The 16,844-nt window shown below is 38.2% G+C and overlaps 1 protein-coding gene across 9 annotated transcripts in view; it reads left to right on the top strand.

The window, feature by feature from the left end:
* The window catches only part of RNF38 (ring finger protein 38), a 142,103-nt gene that overhangs the window by 117,597 nt on the left and 7,662 nt on the right, over nt 1–16,844 (top strand). For all 9 annotated transcript variants that reach the window (XR_011137661.1, XR_011137662.1, XM_068926911.1 and 6 more), the window contains 7 exons: nt 1,049–1,216; nt 5,328–5,498; nt 7,738–7,899; nt 10,646–10,752; nt 12,359–12,443; nt 13,958–14,079; nt 15,170–15,269. Coding sequence is in view for 7 of the 9 variants with exons in the window: in XM_068926911.1 (XP_068783012.1) it covers nt 1,049–1,216; nt 5,328–5,498; nt 7,738–7,899; nt 10,646–10,752; nt 12,359–12,443; nt 13,958–14,079; nt 15,170–15,269 (915 nt within the window). In the remaining 2 variants the exon portion in view is untranslated. The remainder of the gene's footprint in view (nt 1–1,048; nt 1,217–5,327; nt 5,499–7,737; nt 7,900–10,645; nt 10,753–12,358; nt 12,444–13,957; nt 14,080–15,169; nt 15,270–16,844) is intronic.

Here is a 16,844-nt window from a genome sequence, read left to right on the forward strand (position 1 = left end):
AAAGGTTGAGGTTTTAGGTTCAGTGATCTGTGTTTCTGTTTTGACCTCATCTGATGGCCCATTCAGTAGGTTAGCTCTCTTTATTTACCCCTTCTCAGCTTCATAATAAGCTAGTCTTGTTAATTTCCCACAGGTGGGTTCCATTTTTAGTAGATCATGAAGGAAGAGAGAGGTTTGAATTAATTGCTTCCTTTGAATTAATTGCTTCCTTTGACACTAATTCTTTGAGGTTTTCATCAAGGATTTTGTAGTTAATGTAAAAAAAGCTGAATAATGTCTAGGTCCAGAACACCTTCTGCTCTTGGTTGGATGATTAAATTATGCAAAATATTGCTACATAGAAACTTGATATGCTTGGCTGTATTTCCTAATATGTCTGTGGATACTTACTCCGCTGCCGCAGTCATGTTTATGAGTATGTTGCCTCTCCTGTTCAGTTTTTCAGTTTCCTTTCTGTTACAGTCAGGTTAGAGACATCCTGTGAATGTCGGTCTGAGCGTGAATCCATAGACAATCCTCTTTGAAGGAAATAAAAGGTATATAAAGTTCTTGTTCTTTAAAGATAGGAGTCTGTGGCTTCAATTCTCATTCAATTAGTCTTCCTTTCAGAACTGAGAAGATTCTTTAGCTACTTGTAGATTTTTTCTTTTTTTTTTTTTTAATTGGCTGTTAAGTGCAAATTACAGCCTTTTTATTTTACAAGGACTAACCTTAGCATGTGAGGAGACCCTACTGAGTCTGAGATGCTACTTGAGTGCTCTTTAAGGTGCCTTGGAAGTTTTAACCTTTTTAAGCTGAGACATCCCTCCTGGCCTTGCCCTGCAAGCACTGGTCAAAGAGTAGTATTCCATTGAAAAGAATATTCTAAAGAACAGGAATTACAGGTATGTGTCTCCTTTTACCCCTTCTTTGTGAGCGTGTTTTTTCTGGTATGCTCACTTTCTGGTAGGTGAAAGTTCATCTTAGCTGTCATACCATAACTGTACATAGCTGTTAAGAGTTTAAAGTAACAGTTGCTAAAACTTTTTTTTTTTTCCTTTTGCTGCAGATCCATCAGGGCACAGTCCCTGTTTCATACACAGTGACAACAGTGGCGCCGCATGGGATCCCACTTTGCACAGGCCAGCACATCCCAGCCTGCAGCACGCAGCAGGTTCCAGGGTGCTCAGTGGTTTTCAGCGGACAGCACCTTCCGGTTTGCAGTGTGCCTCCCCCAGTAAGTGGATTTCTGTAATTGTATCAGCTTTCATCTTAGACATAGTAGTGACATCTTGGAACTTCACTGGCATATGGCTGTAGTTGTGTCAGAAAAAGCCTTTATTTCCTATGATAAGTTGCAGTGGTCTAACAGTGTATGCCTTAGAAATGGTAAATGTATGAGGCCTACCTGGTCTCTTTGTAGAGTTATGACATCTTATCCTGGTGGTTTTTAACTCCATATAAATGTGCTTTATGATCTGATTATTCTACATACTTTTAGATGTTGAGAGGAAAAAGTTATGATCTCTTAAAGATAATAAGGCAGCTCACCTAGAAAAATTTACTCAGTTGGAGAGACCTTGCACAGGGATTGGTTGTATGCAGGAAAGATCAGTGGCATCTCCAAAGTCAGGGTTTTTTTTTCTGAGAAGCGGTAAGATCCTGAAGACCAATAAAAGCCAAGAAGTGCTTTTCTATTTGGAAATGTTTTCACAAAACGAATTAAAATATTCTTCTTTAATAATGATATTTCTCTCTGAGACATCAGTAAACTGACTTGAGTGGGTAACTTTTGCCAGCTTAAACTTTGGAAGAATTTGAACTATTTTCCCACAAATTTTCGTATGTCTACTGGGAGATACTGCTTTCCAGTTGTTTTCTCGCGATGTGCCATCCTGTGGAGATTTCATCAGTAAGTGCTCACACGCATCAAGGCTGAAGAACTGGAACTTATTTCCCCTGAGTTAATAGTCTGGTTAGTACCCTTAAGTTGTCCAAGTAATGATCTCCTGTATGGTTTATACACGTGGGTCTTTGCTGGCTGGTCGCTTGCTAGCAGTGTGTAACTTAGCCTTTCCCTCGTTCCTGTTATGTGGACCTTCTGTGACCTGAGAACATGAATAAGCCTGTGGCAGTGAAACAAAACACTTTAGTGCATTTCTGTTTCTCTTTGTAAACGGTTATCCGTACCAATCTAACTAGCCCTGGCTGAAGCAGCTAAATTGAAGAGTGAGGAACAGTAGTTTGCATTCATGTTATCTTGATGCTATTTATCCCCCTTAGAGACAACAACTTCTCTGGTATACTGCTGGCCAGTCTGAAATACTTGTAGGTAGTATCTCCCTTTACCTTTCCACCTGATAGAAAGCTGTTATGTGTGTGTATCCGTGAAGCAGGATGAGAGAGAACTTCTTTTGTTTACTTTCTCTGTATTGAGATCTGTGTGTTTTTACTGCTCGGTATAGTTCTAGGAAACAAAGCAACTAAGCAACAACAGGAGAGAAATCTGTTAAAGCTTTCTATTCGGGCCTAGGGAATTCAAACAGCAGATTGTAGGTGCCGATAATCTCCTACGCTCCCCTCTCAACAGTTAGTTAAATGTGCAGTTTGTAAATATTTTACGATTCAGCAATGCAGCTCTCCTTTAAATATATACATGAATAAATTTGTGCTATTTATATTTAACTAGGTCGTTTAGAGTGATTATACTGTAGTTTATCAGGTTCATTAAGAGCATGGATGCAATGCAACAGAATATGAAACATTTTCGAAGTTGAAATTACGTAGCGTGAGCAGGCAAATTTTATACTATTTTTTTCTATTATGTCACAAAATCAAAGAATAGTATAAATTAGGGGGGAGCTCCGGAGGTCACCTGCTCAGAGAGCAGCCAGTTTCCAAGGATGGAAATTTCACAATCCCCCTGAGCCTGTGCTGCAATGTTCAACTACTCCTGTGGTGAAAACAATTATTTTTCCCTTATATCTAATTGGAATTTCCTTTGCTGGAACTTGTTCCCATTGCTTCTTGTCCTTTCTGTGTTCCCTCACGGAAGAGTCTGCTTCTGCCGATCCCCGCCCCTAAAGTAGCTGAAGACAGCACTAAGGTCCTTGCTTAGCTTTGTTTTACTAAAGCTGAACAAATGCAGCTTCTGCTTGTATTCTGCATACGCCAAGCTCATCATTGTCTTGTTGGCTTTTCAGTGGACCCATTTCAGTATGTCAATGTCTTTTTTGGTTCTGGAGAGCCCAAAACTAGACACAGGACTTCAGATGCAATCTCACAAGTGACAAACAGAGGGGAAGGGTCACCTGCTAGTTAGGCTTTTAGTAATATAGTCCGATATGCAATACGTCGTCTTGGGTGCAAGAGTACATTGCTGCTCCCGTTGTACTCATGTTGGACTTTGTCCACCAGAATCCCTTCCTTCTGTTCCTCAAATCTGCTCCCTGGCCAGTTAGGCCCAAGCTGTCCTGCTGCAAGGAGTTGTTCTGTCCCAGTGCAGGACTTCACATGTGCCTTCCTTGAACTTTGTGAGGTTCTTGTCAGCCAGTTTCTGCAGCCTACTGAAGTCCATCTGATTGGTATCCTTGCCCTGCAGCGTATTGACTTGTGCCCCCTAATACGGTGTCATCTGTGAACTTGCAGGTTTCATTTTATTACTTTGATGAGCTGAAGGTCTGGAAAAGTCCTCCTGTAAAATGAAGGCATAACGACACGCAGCTGAAGGAGTTTACTCGAGTGGAAATGGTCACACGTTTCTAGCAGCAGAGATTATTGCACATTCTAGCTATACTTGAAAATTATCCAATGGATTTTTAGACCAGAATATAAAACAGGAAGCAAACATTTGGAGTCTGAATTTAAATGTACTCTCATTGTCATGTGGGGTGTGGAATATAGTCTGACTTTCAACATAACGTCAATCTGAAGGACCATTAAATAATCAGTCTTAACCACTTGCCTAGCACAAATCATTCTTCAACATATATTGAAGCTATAGTAATCTTTACTATGTTTAGTCTTACAGTGAAATCAATTTTAGTGTATTCCCCAGAGTACCTCCTTTCTCAAAGAACACTGTGTCGTGTTGTACCTGAAAATTTATCTTCAAGTGTTTTAAGGAACATTTTTCAATTTATTAAATATAATAAAAAATATATTTTAACAGTAGAAACATTTGGCTTTAACATTTCTTTTTTCTAGAAAATAGTGCCATAGACAAGGGGAAAGTGTATTCAGCAGTTAGTTCTGATTATGCATTCAAGAAAACCTAGTAAATCTGCTATTGTTTCCCGTGCATGTAAAGATTTATTTTGGGTCATGAACACGGTAAATGAGGTGGTGATTCCATCATTATAGTCAATATGTTGCGTGGCTTAAGGCTAACAAAAGCAATTGAGAGAGTAGCAGTGGGTCCTCTGTGGGTTTTTTTGTAAAATGTGGTGTGCTTCACAAGTGGGATGGTAAAGTTTCAAATACAAAGATGGTCTTAATTATTATCTTTTGTTTATATAAAGCAAAGGTGATGCTGGTTATTTGGCAACTAACAGAAATATTCCAGGTTGCTCTTTTAATGGTCAAAAATGTAGAAGGACTACCTGCGATTACAGTGACAGATCTAGCAGCAGGAAAAAGAGAATGCAATTTTTCTCATTTGTATAGCTAGAAGTAAAAATGGATGCTTCCATTAACCATATTCCTGCTTCTCGACACTGCCTTCAAACTTTAGTGTCCCATAGTTGCTCTTGTGTGAGAAATTTCACAGAGGAGAGAGAAAAGGTTGCTTCCCGCAGTAGCTCTTGCTCACGTTGCTGCCTTCACAGCATTAAGGGACCCCTCAAAGCATGGAACTGAGCAGAGCTTATGAATTGCACTTCGTATGTGAGGCAACAGAGGTTGCTAACAGCTAGGAATCCATCGACACCATCTAGAGCTTTAAATAGATGCAAGGACATTGCCTTGGCTTGATATTTTGAAGGTAGTACATGGGAAGAACAGAATTTACTAGAGTGTGGGTGTCCCTGCTCTTCTCTGAGGTGTCTGTGCCTGATCCTGTAGTGCTGAAAACCTCCACTCCCATTGAATTCCTCTAAAGCGAAAGGCGCTTTGCAGCTGGCTGGTGTCAGACTATCATGTTTGTAGAACCTGATCTGCACTAGTCGCTGTTTGTTGCGTATGTGAATGAATTACTGTTTGTATGTGTTTTGACAGCTTTTCCAAGTAGGGAGGAGAGCTGCTTTCTTTTAATATCTCTCCTTAATGAACAAGGAATATTCTCTTAAGAAACGTTCATGCTAGAGGCAAAAAATATGTGTTTTCTTTGTGTTTTCATTTTTTTTTTTCAGATGCTTCAGGCATGTTCAGTCCAGCACCTACCAGTACCGTACGCAGCATTCCCACCCCTCATTTCTAGCGATCCGTTCCTTTTGCATCCTCCTCATCTCTCTCCACACCACCCTCCTCACTTGCCACCTCCAGGACAATTTGTTCCTTTCCAAGCACAGCAGTCACGGTCGGTAAGTAATGCTTCTTACCCTCTCACCTTAGAATAGGTAGGGCTGGATGGGCAGATGCTGTAGCCCTTCTGATACACGACTGAGGAAATAAATGGATTTTGTTTAAAGTTTTTTTGTTCAGATGCTTCTTTTCTAGGAAGAAGAGAATCAGAGGAGGCTATGTAAGTGCAGCACTGGTCTCAGAGAAAAGCTTAGTAGAGAAATGAGAAAACACAGAATGTTACTCTCATTAGAGACTTTTATTGTTTTACTTCTCAGTTGATCTTTAAATGAGCAATGTTTTCTGTAGAACACTAGAGTGAAGTAGTATGCCCCTGGGTCTTCCAGAAACTCTCAGGAACTGAGAATCTCTCCCTTCCTTCTTTTTCACTTGTGAAAATTACGGACTACTACTGCTTAAGCAGATTGGCTGAAAAGCTAATGGCCTAATAATAGGGACCGTGCAAACACAGCAAAAGGTGACCTTATTTTAGATTTGAGGGGAGCAATTAGGTTTTCGTTTCTGGCCTACAACTCGGACTGTGGGGTTATCTGTATGTTTATGTCCGTTTGTTTGGCCCTCTAACTAGAACGTGCCAGTATTTCACTGATGCAGAAACAGAAAACAGCTTAGCTTCAGTGTTTCTTAGAAACATGGCTCAGACCTATCCATGCTGTATCTCAGGCATTGGTACTGTTGTAATACTTTTATTATATAAGGATGGGAGAACAGTTGGGAGAGCGTGGTTTTCACTAGTAATTGCAATAAGATTTTCTTTTAGAAAACGTACGCCCTCGGGTTTTGATTTGGATTGCTGGCTTTAGGTTAGAGTTTAGGCTTCCCTGTCAACTTTTAGCCCTGGCAAAATGCCTCTGTCCTAGTACTTTCAGGATAGTGCTTTAAGGTAGTGTTTAAGGTTTGTTCTGTGTAACAGGGAAACAGAGCTTTCCGCTGTTTCCACAAGGTGGCTTTCTTAGCTGAATTTCTTGAAAGGGGTGGAATTCAGTATCGGGAACAGAAGAAACAGTGGAGTAACGGAGCTTAGGAATTTGGAAAAATGAGACCAGCTTGATCTGAGAGAAGAGCTTTCCTTACAACAGAAGCACAGCTTTAAAATAATGTGTCTAGCTTACTTACATTTGGCAAAAAATTATTTATAAATTCCTCATACAACTATCTTATGAAAACAGATAAAACAGAAGCCCATTAAGTTTCCTGCTTTTAGTGGGTTCACTGAAGGGGGAAAATGGTTTTCATGGTTGTAATTTTTGCTTCTTAGGAAAGAATTCAGCATTTACATAAGAAACTTCTTAATTTCCTGCTGTATTTTAGTGTGACGACTTTTGTGGCTCGTGACAAGGTCTGGAACTATTTTCTTCAGCTTAAGAGCTCTTTTTTGGTTCCTCAAGTCAGCAGTTGATTCATTTCATATGCTACTGACTGATAAATGCTAAAGTTCCAGAAGTGGTTTAATATAACAATTACTTTATCTGGCCTTTCCTGTCACAGTGACAGAACGCTTAATCACTGAGAAATAAAAGGGGAGAAGATGAGGCAAAGCTAGGCCCACACAGAATTTGGGTATATTTTGAGGCTCTTTGGGCCTGACAGTTTTATTAGAATCAACTACCTTAACAGAACTAAACTGGAATCACATGCTTCTGAAACCACTGGCCTGTCTGTTCTTGGTAGGACCGTTGCATGACCCTTCTAAGGAAGCAATTGCTTCATTACTGAGTATCACGATCTGTTTAATATCACTGGAATAGCCACGTCTACCATCCACATCACTTTTCAGACTATCTGACACAATTTTAGTTCTCTTCTTCGGCTATTGCAGTGACCAACGCGATAGAAAGAAGTATTTCCTAAAAAGGTCTTCAGTTTATTTTTTTCCTTTCACATAGTTTCACAGAGAGCAGCCTGGCAAGAAGGAGAGCAATATTTTTCTTAAAAAAAATGCGAGACACAGGAAATTACAGCCACTCCTATGTTTGTTAGACTGCATAAATTCCTAATCTACAACCATGGCTAGCTGGAAAAGATCATTTTAGCTCAAATTTGTTGTGTCGTCTTTGCTTTTTGGTAGTATTGATGACACAGCCGTTTTTCACAGTGTTACTCTGTGAAAGTGAGTACAATTGCATTGTACCCTGAAAAACTGACCACAGCAGCTCAGAATATACAGCTGGAATTGCAGTTCTTTAGTGGGGAAAAATTGCATCTCTATTAATGCAACAAAGCCTGTGTTTCTTTTAGCCACTTCAAAGAATAGAAAATGAAGTAGAACTGCTTGGAGAACATCTTCCTGTAGGAGGTTTTACATACCCTCCCTCAGCCCATCCACCAACATTGCCTCCCTCAGCTCCTCTCCAATTCTTAACCCACGATCCTTTACACCAGGAGGTGTCATTTGGTGTAGTAAGTATTACTTTCTGCACTACATTCTCATTCATGCTGAGTTAACATTCTCGATCTTTATTCTATAGTACATTTTGTTGAAAAGTGGCACTTCTTGCAATTGGATTTTCATTAATGGCAACAGCTGTGTCCTTTGATATTTTCTATAAGCTCATTTTAATTAAGCTAAGGGCAGTTAACTTAGTGACATCAGTAAATGATTTCTAAGAACATCGTTTGCGGAGAGTGCAGTAGCAGTTACTTAGAAATGATTCCGTATTGCCGCACAGTTCAGTACTTCTACTGCAGAAACTAACGAGCATAGTTCAGAAAAGCTATTGTCACTTCTGCTGCTGCTAATTCTTCCTCGGTATTTTGAATTTCCCCAGGTCAGGAAAGCTATAATGGTTTAAAAACAATCATTCTTCAGAATATCTGCAATTTGTAGGCAAGTAATCTTAGAGTACTTCCATATTGCAGACGGTACAGTACTACAGAGGCAGTGAAGCTTGCTTTAAGGAAATTGTAAGGGGGGCAAGGTGCAGCTGAACTGCAGCAGCACAGAAATGATGAAACCTAGTTCAGGATAAAATCTATGCTTAATTTCGTGTTGCTGAGGTTAGGCTGTGCCCCGGATTTGTGCTAGCTCTAGGATCTTTGTGTTGCATTTCAGGCTGCAATGAATAGGTCCTGAGATGCTTGTGAAAAACCTCTGCCACCTGATTAATACTTAAAGAAGGAACTAGAAATCAAATTTAGGCTCTTAATTTTTTTTGTTTGACCTGTGCCATCACCTTGACAGAAGCTTTTAGTAGTCTGTTGTCCCTTAAAAATTTTAAATGACAATGGAATTTTAGTCCCTGTGACTACAAGAACGTACGGATACGTCGGTTTAATTAGTCTCCTTGAAATAATGCAGCCTATCTCTAAATGGAGTTAAATGTTTGCTGCACTTTTATAAAATTCACATAAATTCACCATTTAAAAAAAAAAAAAAATTGTTCAGCGCAGTGTTAAACTAAAGGTGCACAGGTTTTCAGTGAAGATTTCCAGTACTATAGCGTTTTAGACACACTTGAAAACCTTCCATAAATTGCTTGGATATTATTCAGTATGCTTGATAGAGGGATTACAATCTAGTCTCAAACATTCTGGCTGGAGTGGGATATTCTTGATTTCCAAGTTCAGATTTTACAAGTAGATAGAGAACAAAATATCATGTTTTTGACGTAGCACGTTACATTTTTGTCCTCTCTGATGCTTCAATTCTGGGCTGTATACGGCTGAGGGGCAGAATATAGGTGTATTATGAATAATCACATGGTCTTTTAAAAAGCAAATCCTAAATCTTTTAGAAGAACTTCTCCAGTGATTCAAACTGATTTTTAGAAAAGTTTATTTAGGAAAAAAAAAAATTATGGTTGTTTATATTTCCTTTATGTTGAAATTATTATGGAATGGCTGCATTTCTGGCTCTCCTTCGTTCAGTGAACCTAAAACTGAACACAGCACTTTCTAGTGATGTTTTTTGGATTGTAAATTTCACAAAGCAATAAAATTGATACTTACTGTGCATGGTTTGAGATCTTACTTTCTCGTTGAGAAAAAGACCATGGTTCTTTTGCATTGTGCTTATATTTGTACATAAATCTTATGTATGACTGTGGCTATCTGTTAACAACATTTCTATTGCAAAGTCAGAATTTTTTAGATTAGTCAGTGGTTTTGTTGGGTTATTCTGTGTTCTGAAGCTTCAAATATGGAAGAAGAAAAACATGTTAATAACATATTTGAATTCTTTCTTTCAAAAAAAAAACCTCAAGGCTTTGAATATGAATTTGATAACAATATGAATTTTAGCTGTGAAAATCTCCAAAAAAAATTACTACTTTGAATATTTCTAGAAAAATCCTATTTGCATTTAAGTGGGAATTTTTTACCATGTATGCCCCCGTTTCAAGAGGTAGCACAAGAAGTTTTGCACAGTGAAACCGAAAACTTAAATACATAAGTAAAGAGCTTCGCATGCAAATGAAAAAGAGGGAAGACAGTTCCTTTTTTTAGCTGATGGAAAGAATACATTGGAGCTGTAGACTTGCATGTCCCTTTAACCATTGTCCAGATGTAGAAGTTGTACTAATTAAAATCCCTAGGTACAGTTGAAAGGCTTCAGACTCTCTTGAATGTAAATGTAATTGCACGCTGCTCCAAAGGTGCTTTTTTTTAAAACCTGTCCAAAGATTTTGCAGTATGCATTGTGGCGGTCCCTCTAACAGACGTTCTTATACCAACCACAAAGATTATATATATGTCTTATGTCTATCTTATATTTACTCTGAAGAGAGATAAGAGTTTTAAAAAACGTACGTGTGTGTGTGTGTGTGTTTTAAAACTCTTCTTTTATTCAATCACTTGGGCACAAGCCTGCCTAACAGCAGCAGGCCTAAAGCCTGGGCTCTTAAATTTGCGCAGGAGTCAGAAGTTCAGCTTCTTTTGGTCTCCCAAACCAGCCTGCGTAGAGATCAAGCCTACAAGGGCTTGCGAGGGTTTCTGTTGTGCATTATTACTTTTTCCCATAGAATGGTGTAATTATGTATTAGCGATAGGAATTGTTATTTGAAATTGTTTTAAGAGCCTGAAGTTTTTTGGACTTCAGCAGGGGCTGGATTTTGTAGGTAATACTTGGTTGGATTTCAGTATTCAGATTTCATTTTATTTCATACTGAAGCAAACACAGTGTTGAAGCTTGCTTTCTTCCGTTCTACAGCCTTACCCACCTTTTATGCCTCGAAGACTCACAGGGCGCAGTAGATACCGATCACAGCAGCCAATAGCACCGCACCCTTACCATCCCAGCCTATTACCATATGTGCTGTAAGTCTAAAGTACATTTGTTTTCTTGTGGGCTGTTACAGAATTAGGTGAGGTAACCAGTGCTCTCAAGATGGATCTCAGCACTTTTCATGGTTGGACTCTACCAGAAAGCAGACATAGTTCAGCTGGCCCAAAGAGTTATTTTCAAAGTTTTCAGTCTATTTTGAACAGCTTACACAGCCGAGCAGGAAAAATAAAAGTGAACAGTTTTGTCCTATGTAGTTTTGGTATCTGTTGTGCCTCTTTTTTCAGTGGAAGTCTCTTTAAAGATTCAGGATACTTAAAAAAACTTGGTGTTACTCTTATGGGGCACACAGTTACGTTGTAAATCTAACTTTTGCAGGATAAAGTCCTAGGAGTCTTTACTCAAGGAGTAAGTTAATTTTTTTTTTTTTTTTTTTAATTATTGAAACATAATATCAGGAGCCTTCTGTGATGTGCAAGTATTTCATTGGCTCAACTGGTAATCTGTTACAGTTTCAGAACTTCTGCCCCTGTTCAGCTGTTTCTAGAAAAGAAGGTATGGGAGAAGTAACACTTAGGGATTATCTGTAGTTGGTTAAAGTAGATCCTCTTTGCTGGAGTTTGGGTCCATGACCTGAGATTTATTACTTTTCATATGTTTCTGTTCTGGAAATAAATAAGAAATACATAGAAAACAAAGATTATTTTACAGGTGTCATTGGCACAGAAATAACCAAACTTTGCCACCTGTTGTGTGGCCGCAAGATTATAGTCTCTTTCTGTGCAGTTTCACATGAAAATGGCACCTGGATATCTGATCCAGTGAAGCTGTTGAACTTTGTGTCTTACGTTCTGACAGTGCTTGCACTGACGTCATAGCTTCTAGCTATCTGTTGAGGACAGAGTGTAGCACAGTAATCCCTGATGAATTCCGTTCGATAAAGCTTTTAGTATTATGAAGTTATGATTCTAGTTCTGTGCATTAAGTTTGATCCGTAGTATCCGTAGCTGGGGGGGGGGGTAGGTAAAAAAAAAAAAAAAAACTTGTTTTACTTAAAAACGGAAAAGCTTCTCTCTTGAGTCTATATGTGAAGAGATTCTGCTTTGACCAACATCACAATATGTGAGAAGGTGAGTTTGCACTTGCTTTCACTGTGGAAGTTGGTACAGTGGTATATCTTATCTTCATTGTGTGTTTGAGAACACTCCAAGGCTATAGCATTGGCGAGCTAAGTGAATTTAGGGTTCCTTCTCTTTACTGATACTTTATCCACTTAAATTAAACAAATTTAAAACCTGAATTTCTGTTCAGTGTTAATATTAGTTCTCCATGATGCTCAAAAATCAAGAGATTAGTTTTTGTAATAATGTTGAGGCTTGTTGGAAATATCAGATGAGACACAGCAATATGCATGCAAATAGAAGAGCAGTACAGCCAGTTTCAAAAAGTGGCACGAATACCTTCTGTTTCGAGTCTTTCACATCAAATGTTAATTCTTGACTTCACGCTTAACATTTTTACAAATCTTAGAATTTGTTGATTTGAGAGGGATCAATAAGATTGCTCTGCCTCAGCGGTGTGTGTTTGTGTGTTGTCCTTCAGCAAGATGCTGAACCTTATCATTGCTTGCTCCCATGGTAGATCAATGCTCCCGGTGCCACCTGCAGTTGGACCACCTTTCAGCTTTGAATTGGATGTGGAAGACGGAGAAGTGGAAAACTATGAGGTTCGTGTGGACGTGCAGATATATTTGAAGATTTGTTGCTAACTCAAACAGGACACAGAATTGAGTTATGTTTTGCTTTCAGTCCTGTTTTTGCCTTTGAAATAAAGGTAATGACTGTGAGGAGAGAATCCAGAAACCATCCTTTCAAATTTGTTTGCAGTACTGGATATTAGAAATGGACATTTTTGTCTATTGCTGTTTCCCAGAATCCACCCTTCCAGATCAGTAATCATTACATTGGTCAACTTTAAGTTCTGCCTGCTGCTACTCTTTTGAATTTTAAATTGATTTTAATGATCAAACAGAAGTAAAGCACATTCAAAAGAGCAGAGTAAGTTATTGGTTTTATGTGCTTTGATAACTTTGTAGAATCAATACAGAATGGTTTTAATATTGTAGAATAAATTTTGCTAAATGCAAGGTTTATAAAACTGCCTTAGCTCCATCACTTCTTGACCCTCAGGAGAGTATAGCATTCCACATATATTGAAGTAAACCCTCTAATAGGCTAGATAATTGAGAGGCAGTCCTAGCTGTTGTGTTTTTGCTTCAGACCGTTGGATTCCTTCCAGAATCTGTTCAAAAGCTCACAATCATCACCTAGCTTTCATTTTGCATCTCTTTACCCTTGTTCTCCTTAAGAGCTTCTGTATTTGTGTAGTAGCACAGCATTTCCAGTTTAACAATGAGCTCTTTTGTAATAATTGCTATCCTAGTTCAGAAGAAGCATCGTCCTGTTTCTGAGAATCTGGGCCGTGAGTTTTAGGACTATTGGAAGTCTCTTCGTGACCGGTGCTGTTCACAGCTTTCACCAAGGCTCTTAACTTTTCTATACCTTTGTTCTCCATCAAGTTAATACAGTTATTTGTCTCAAGGTCCTTGTGAAGGAGTGCAAATTATATAATGACAGAGTGCAAATTATTTGTTTGAGGGGCAGTTAGTTACAATGCTTGGTTCATAAAAAATGAATATAAAATTTCAGCAGAAAGTGCTTTAAGTTTGATGGCATGTATTTGTTTTCTAGAGTTCAGCATAAAATTTCTGTGTCTCAATTCAGCTAGCCTAAGTTGTGGAGTGAGAGTGAGAAGTTATTCCTTTAAATTCTTAGTTCCTCTTAGAGGGCCAGACTCATCTTATAATTCCTGAGAAATAAATTTGGCAACAAATTCTTCCTGTTACCTACACCGTTAATTGCATAGTGGAGTGAGAAGATCCTTCAAAGGCAGAGTAGTTACCAAGGATCTGAGGAGTGGTTAAAAGTTGGATCATGGAGATTTTGAAATCCCAGATACATCTAGTATAATTCAGAAAGTTGATTGAACTCTGAAGGACTTTCCATGGAGCTTGTATTGTAAGGGGAGAGGTAAGATTCTAAACATTTCTTAACAGAAAGGTGTTTTGTGCTACCAGGTGGGATAATGATGTCTTTTGGCAGAAGAAATAATTCCACTTCAGCAGATCTTGAGCTTTTTTGAGCATTGAATTTTAAAACGTACAACTGTCACGTTTTGCAGGCGCTGCTGAATTTGGCAGAACGTCTAGGAGAAGCCAAACCACGAGGACTGACAAAGGCAGACATTGAGCAGCTTCCATCCTACAGGTTCAACCCAAATAACCACCAGTCAGAACAGACATTGTAAGTACATTTCTCTCTCTCTCAAAATTGCACAATTTTTGTGGCTACATTTTCATTTCTTTCAAATGCAGCCTCTGTTAGGTCAGTGATGTTAACAGAAGTGCTTTAAAAGCAGTCATGTCTCCATAAAGATTTTTTTTTTTCCCTAGGTCAAATACTGTTTATCCTAACTTTAAAAATTCTATCTAGTCTCACTTCATTTAGAGATGTTTCAATTTAGTTGCTCAGTGTTTCATAACATTAAATTAAAGTTTTGTAAGTGTAGTTCAGATACTAGACACTGAAGAGACATTGTCACCTTGGAATTAAGCCTATGTTAAAATTGCTTCAGCTGTTGAAGTTTGGAGTGCTTTGAAAGAGCTTTCATCAATGGTTTAAGGGTGCGTTTTCTGATGTTTAAAACCCCTTAACTTACTGTTTGAAAGATGTACATAACCAAGTGAAAAGTGCACTGTAGACAGAAGGATAGTTACATGACTTAATGCCAAATGCTATCTAATGTTTGAAAGTAAGTGGAAGGATTTTGTTGTTGTTACTCCAATTACAGTGATCTGCAGTGTGGCTTTTAACATCCGTAGGGAATGAATTTTATAATCAAAATGTGATTTTTTTATTTTTTTTCAAGGGGACAGGCTCCCTGAAGGAGACACATTTTTAATAAAATATGACTATAGATGCAAATAAAGGGGGAATTTCTCTATTAAAAATTGTGCATGATCTTTAATCAGTTAGTTTTGAGAGATACTCAAAATGATTTCTTTTTGAATAAGGCTGAAATTAAAGGTAAACACAAAGGAAATGTGTTACAGGTTTATACTACCTGTCCACATCAACGTACGTTTGTTCTGTTGATGGGGTCTATGCCCTTACGTGCTTTGTAATTTGAAATTACAGTAAAAAGCATAAAAGCAATTCTCGTTTTACACTGGTACACTAGAGAGTTACAACTAAAAATATTCATTGCAGTAGCAACCACAAGAGCAAACCAGCTACCCCTATTACAGATGTACCTTACAAGCTGAATGCAGAATACAAACTTGTTGTTCTTAAGTAGCAGATATTTTTACATTTTGCCATCTTATTTTTTTAGGTGTGTAGTATGCATGTGTGATTTTGAGTCAAGGCAGCTACTTAGAGTCTTACCCTGTAACCACGAGTTCCATGCCAAGTGTGTCGATAAATGGCTTAAGGTAAAAAAAAAAAAAAAAAAAAAAAAAATGTTTTGTAGATGTGGGGGGTTGGGGTTTTTACTGGTTTTGAGGGGTTGTTTAGTATTGTTATTTTTCTACTGCATTTCCTCTGTTACTTCCTGTTTGTAATATTTAGCCTAGAAAGGCCAACAAACTCAAAGCACTGCCTTCTCACAGTCTTTTCTAACACTTAATGAAGGAACTTTTTTAAAATAATTTTTGGCATAAGGAAAGGGATTGTGAAGAGAACGATTTTCACAGATAGATCTTGTTGTTTTCTGTTTCCACAAAATAATGTCTATGAATTCAAGTTTATAGCGACGTAGGAAGTATGAACTAGAGTTTGTCTGATGATGGTGGGTTTAACACTGTTTTACGCATCCTGCATAGCAAGATCGGACGTTAATAAAAAGCTTGTCTTCCCCCCAACTTCTCTGTGGCTGTTTGGTTTTGGAGCAAATCAAACGCATATGTGTATGTGTGTGCATACTTTTGTATATGTACGATGCATGTAAAGTATGTTTGTGTATATGTATGTATACACACACACATGCATAGATATGCATGTATATACAGTATAATATATGCAAATAAGACTTACTATGTAATTATGGTTTTGCATATGCTATGACATACTCTTTCAAAACGATTTATGAGGAGGGGAAAAAAAAGGAACCTAGAAGCAGAGCAGCCCGGTAAGATCACAGAGGGTAGCAGCAATAAAGGTGAGAAGGAAAGGAAATGCAGTTAAACAGAAGGTGACAAACAGATATCTCTACAACCGGAATTATCCAGATTTACTGCTAACAAGGTACTGATTCCCAGCTGTCTCACCTTTTTTCAGTATTTTATTCTATCCAGATTTAGCTTTGTCTGCCTGTAGTCTGTTGTGCAGAATATTTGATATTGCAATGATTCTATGTGGAAAAAATGTATATAGGGTAGAGTTTCTAGAGAATTATAGTGGCTTCTGATGTCTGAAGTTGTCATTGTTCTCTTGTAGCTTTGCTTACTAATGTGTTCCTGTAGAGAATACGCATTTTTAGTATGGATGAAGTCCTGCAATTGCTTGGCTTTCTAAAGGCAGGAAAATGCCTGTCTTAGCCATATACTACAATATTAATGCAGAGAATAAAGTAGCAAGTTGGTATTTATGGCATTATTTTTGGCTACCAAGTTATCAAGAATGACGAGGATGGGGCTAGTAAAAAGTGGAATCTGAAACAGTCTTTGGGCTGCAGTACCCAGTGTAGTCTAAGGCTTCTACAGAATCTATGGCTTGTGTAAATGTTTCCGCAACTTTGCTCTTAATTTTCAACGTTTCAGTGTAGGACTGTTGTCCTGCATTATTCTGAATCCACGTACACATCTGAGAATCAGCAAGGGAAATGAAAACATCCAGGAGTTTTTAGCTTGAGATTTAAAAAAAAAAAAAAAAGTATTATCCGTACATCTGTGCTGGAGTATTTTATTCAGTAATTGCCAGTTAAGTCAGATTAATTAGTGTATATTCAAGTGGTATTCTCCACTATCCCCCACTACTCATTTCTTCACTCAGAGCATGTTGTACCCGGC

This window comes from Struthio camelus, chromosome Z, assembly GCF_040807025.1.
Source record: "Struthio camelus isolate bStrCam1 chromosome Z, bStrCam1.hap1, whole genome shotgun sequence".
Taxonomy (NCBI): Eukaryota; Metazoa; Chordata; class Aves; order Struthioniformes; family Struthionidae; genus Struthio; species Struthio camelus.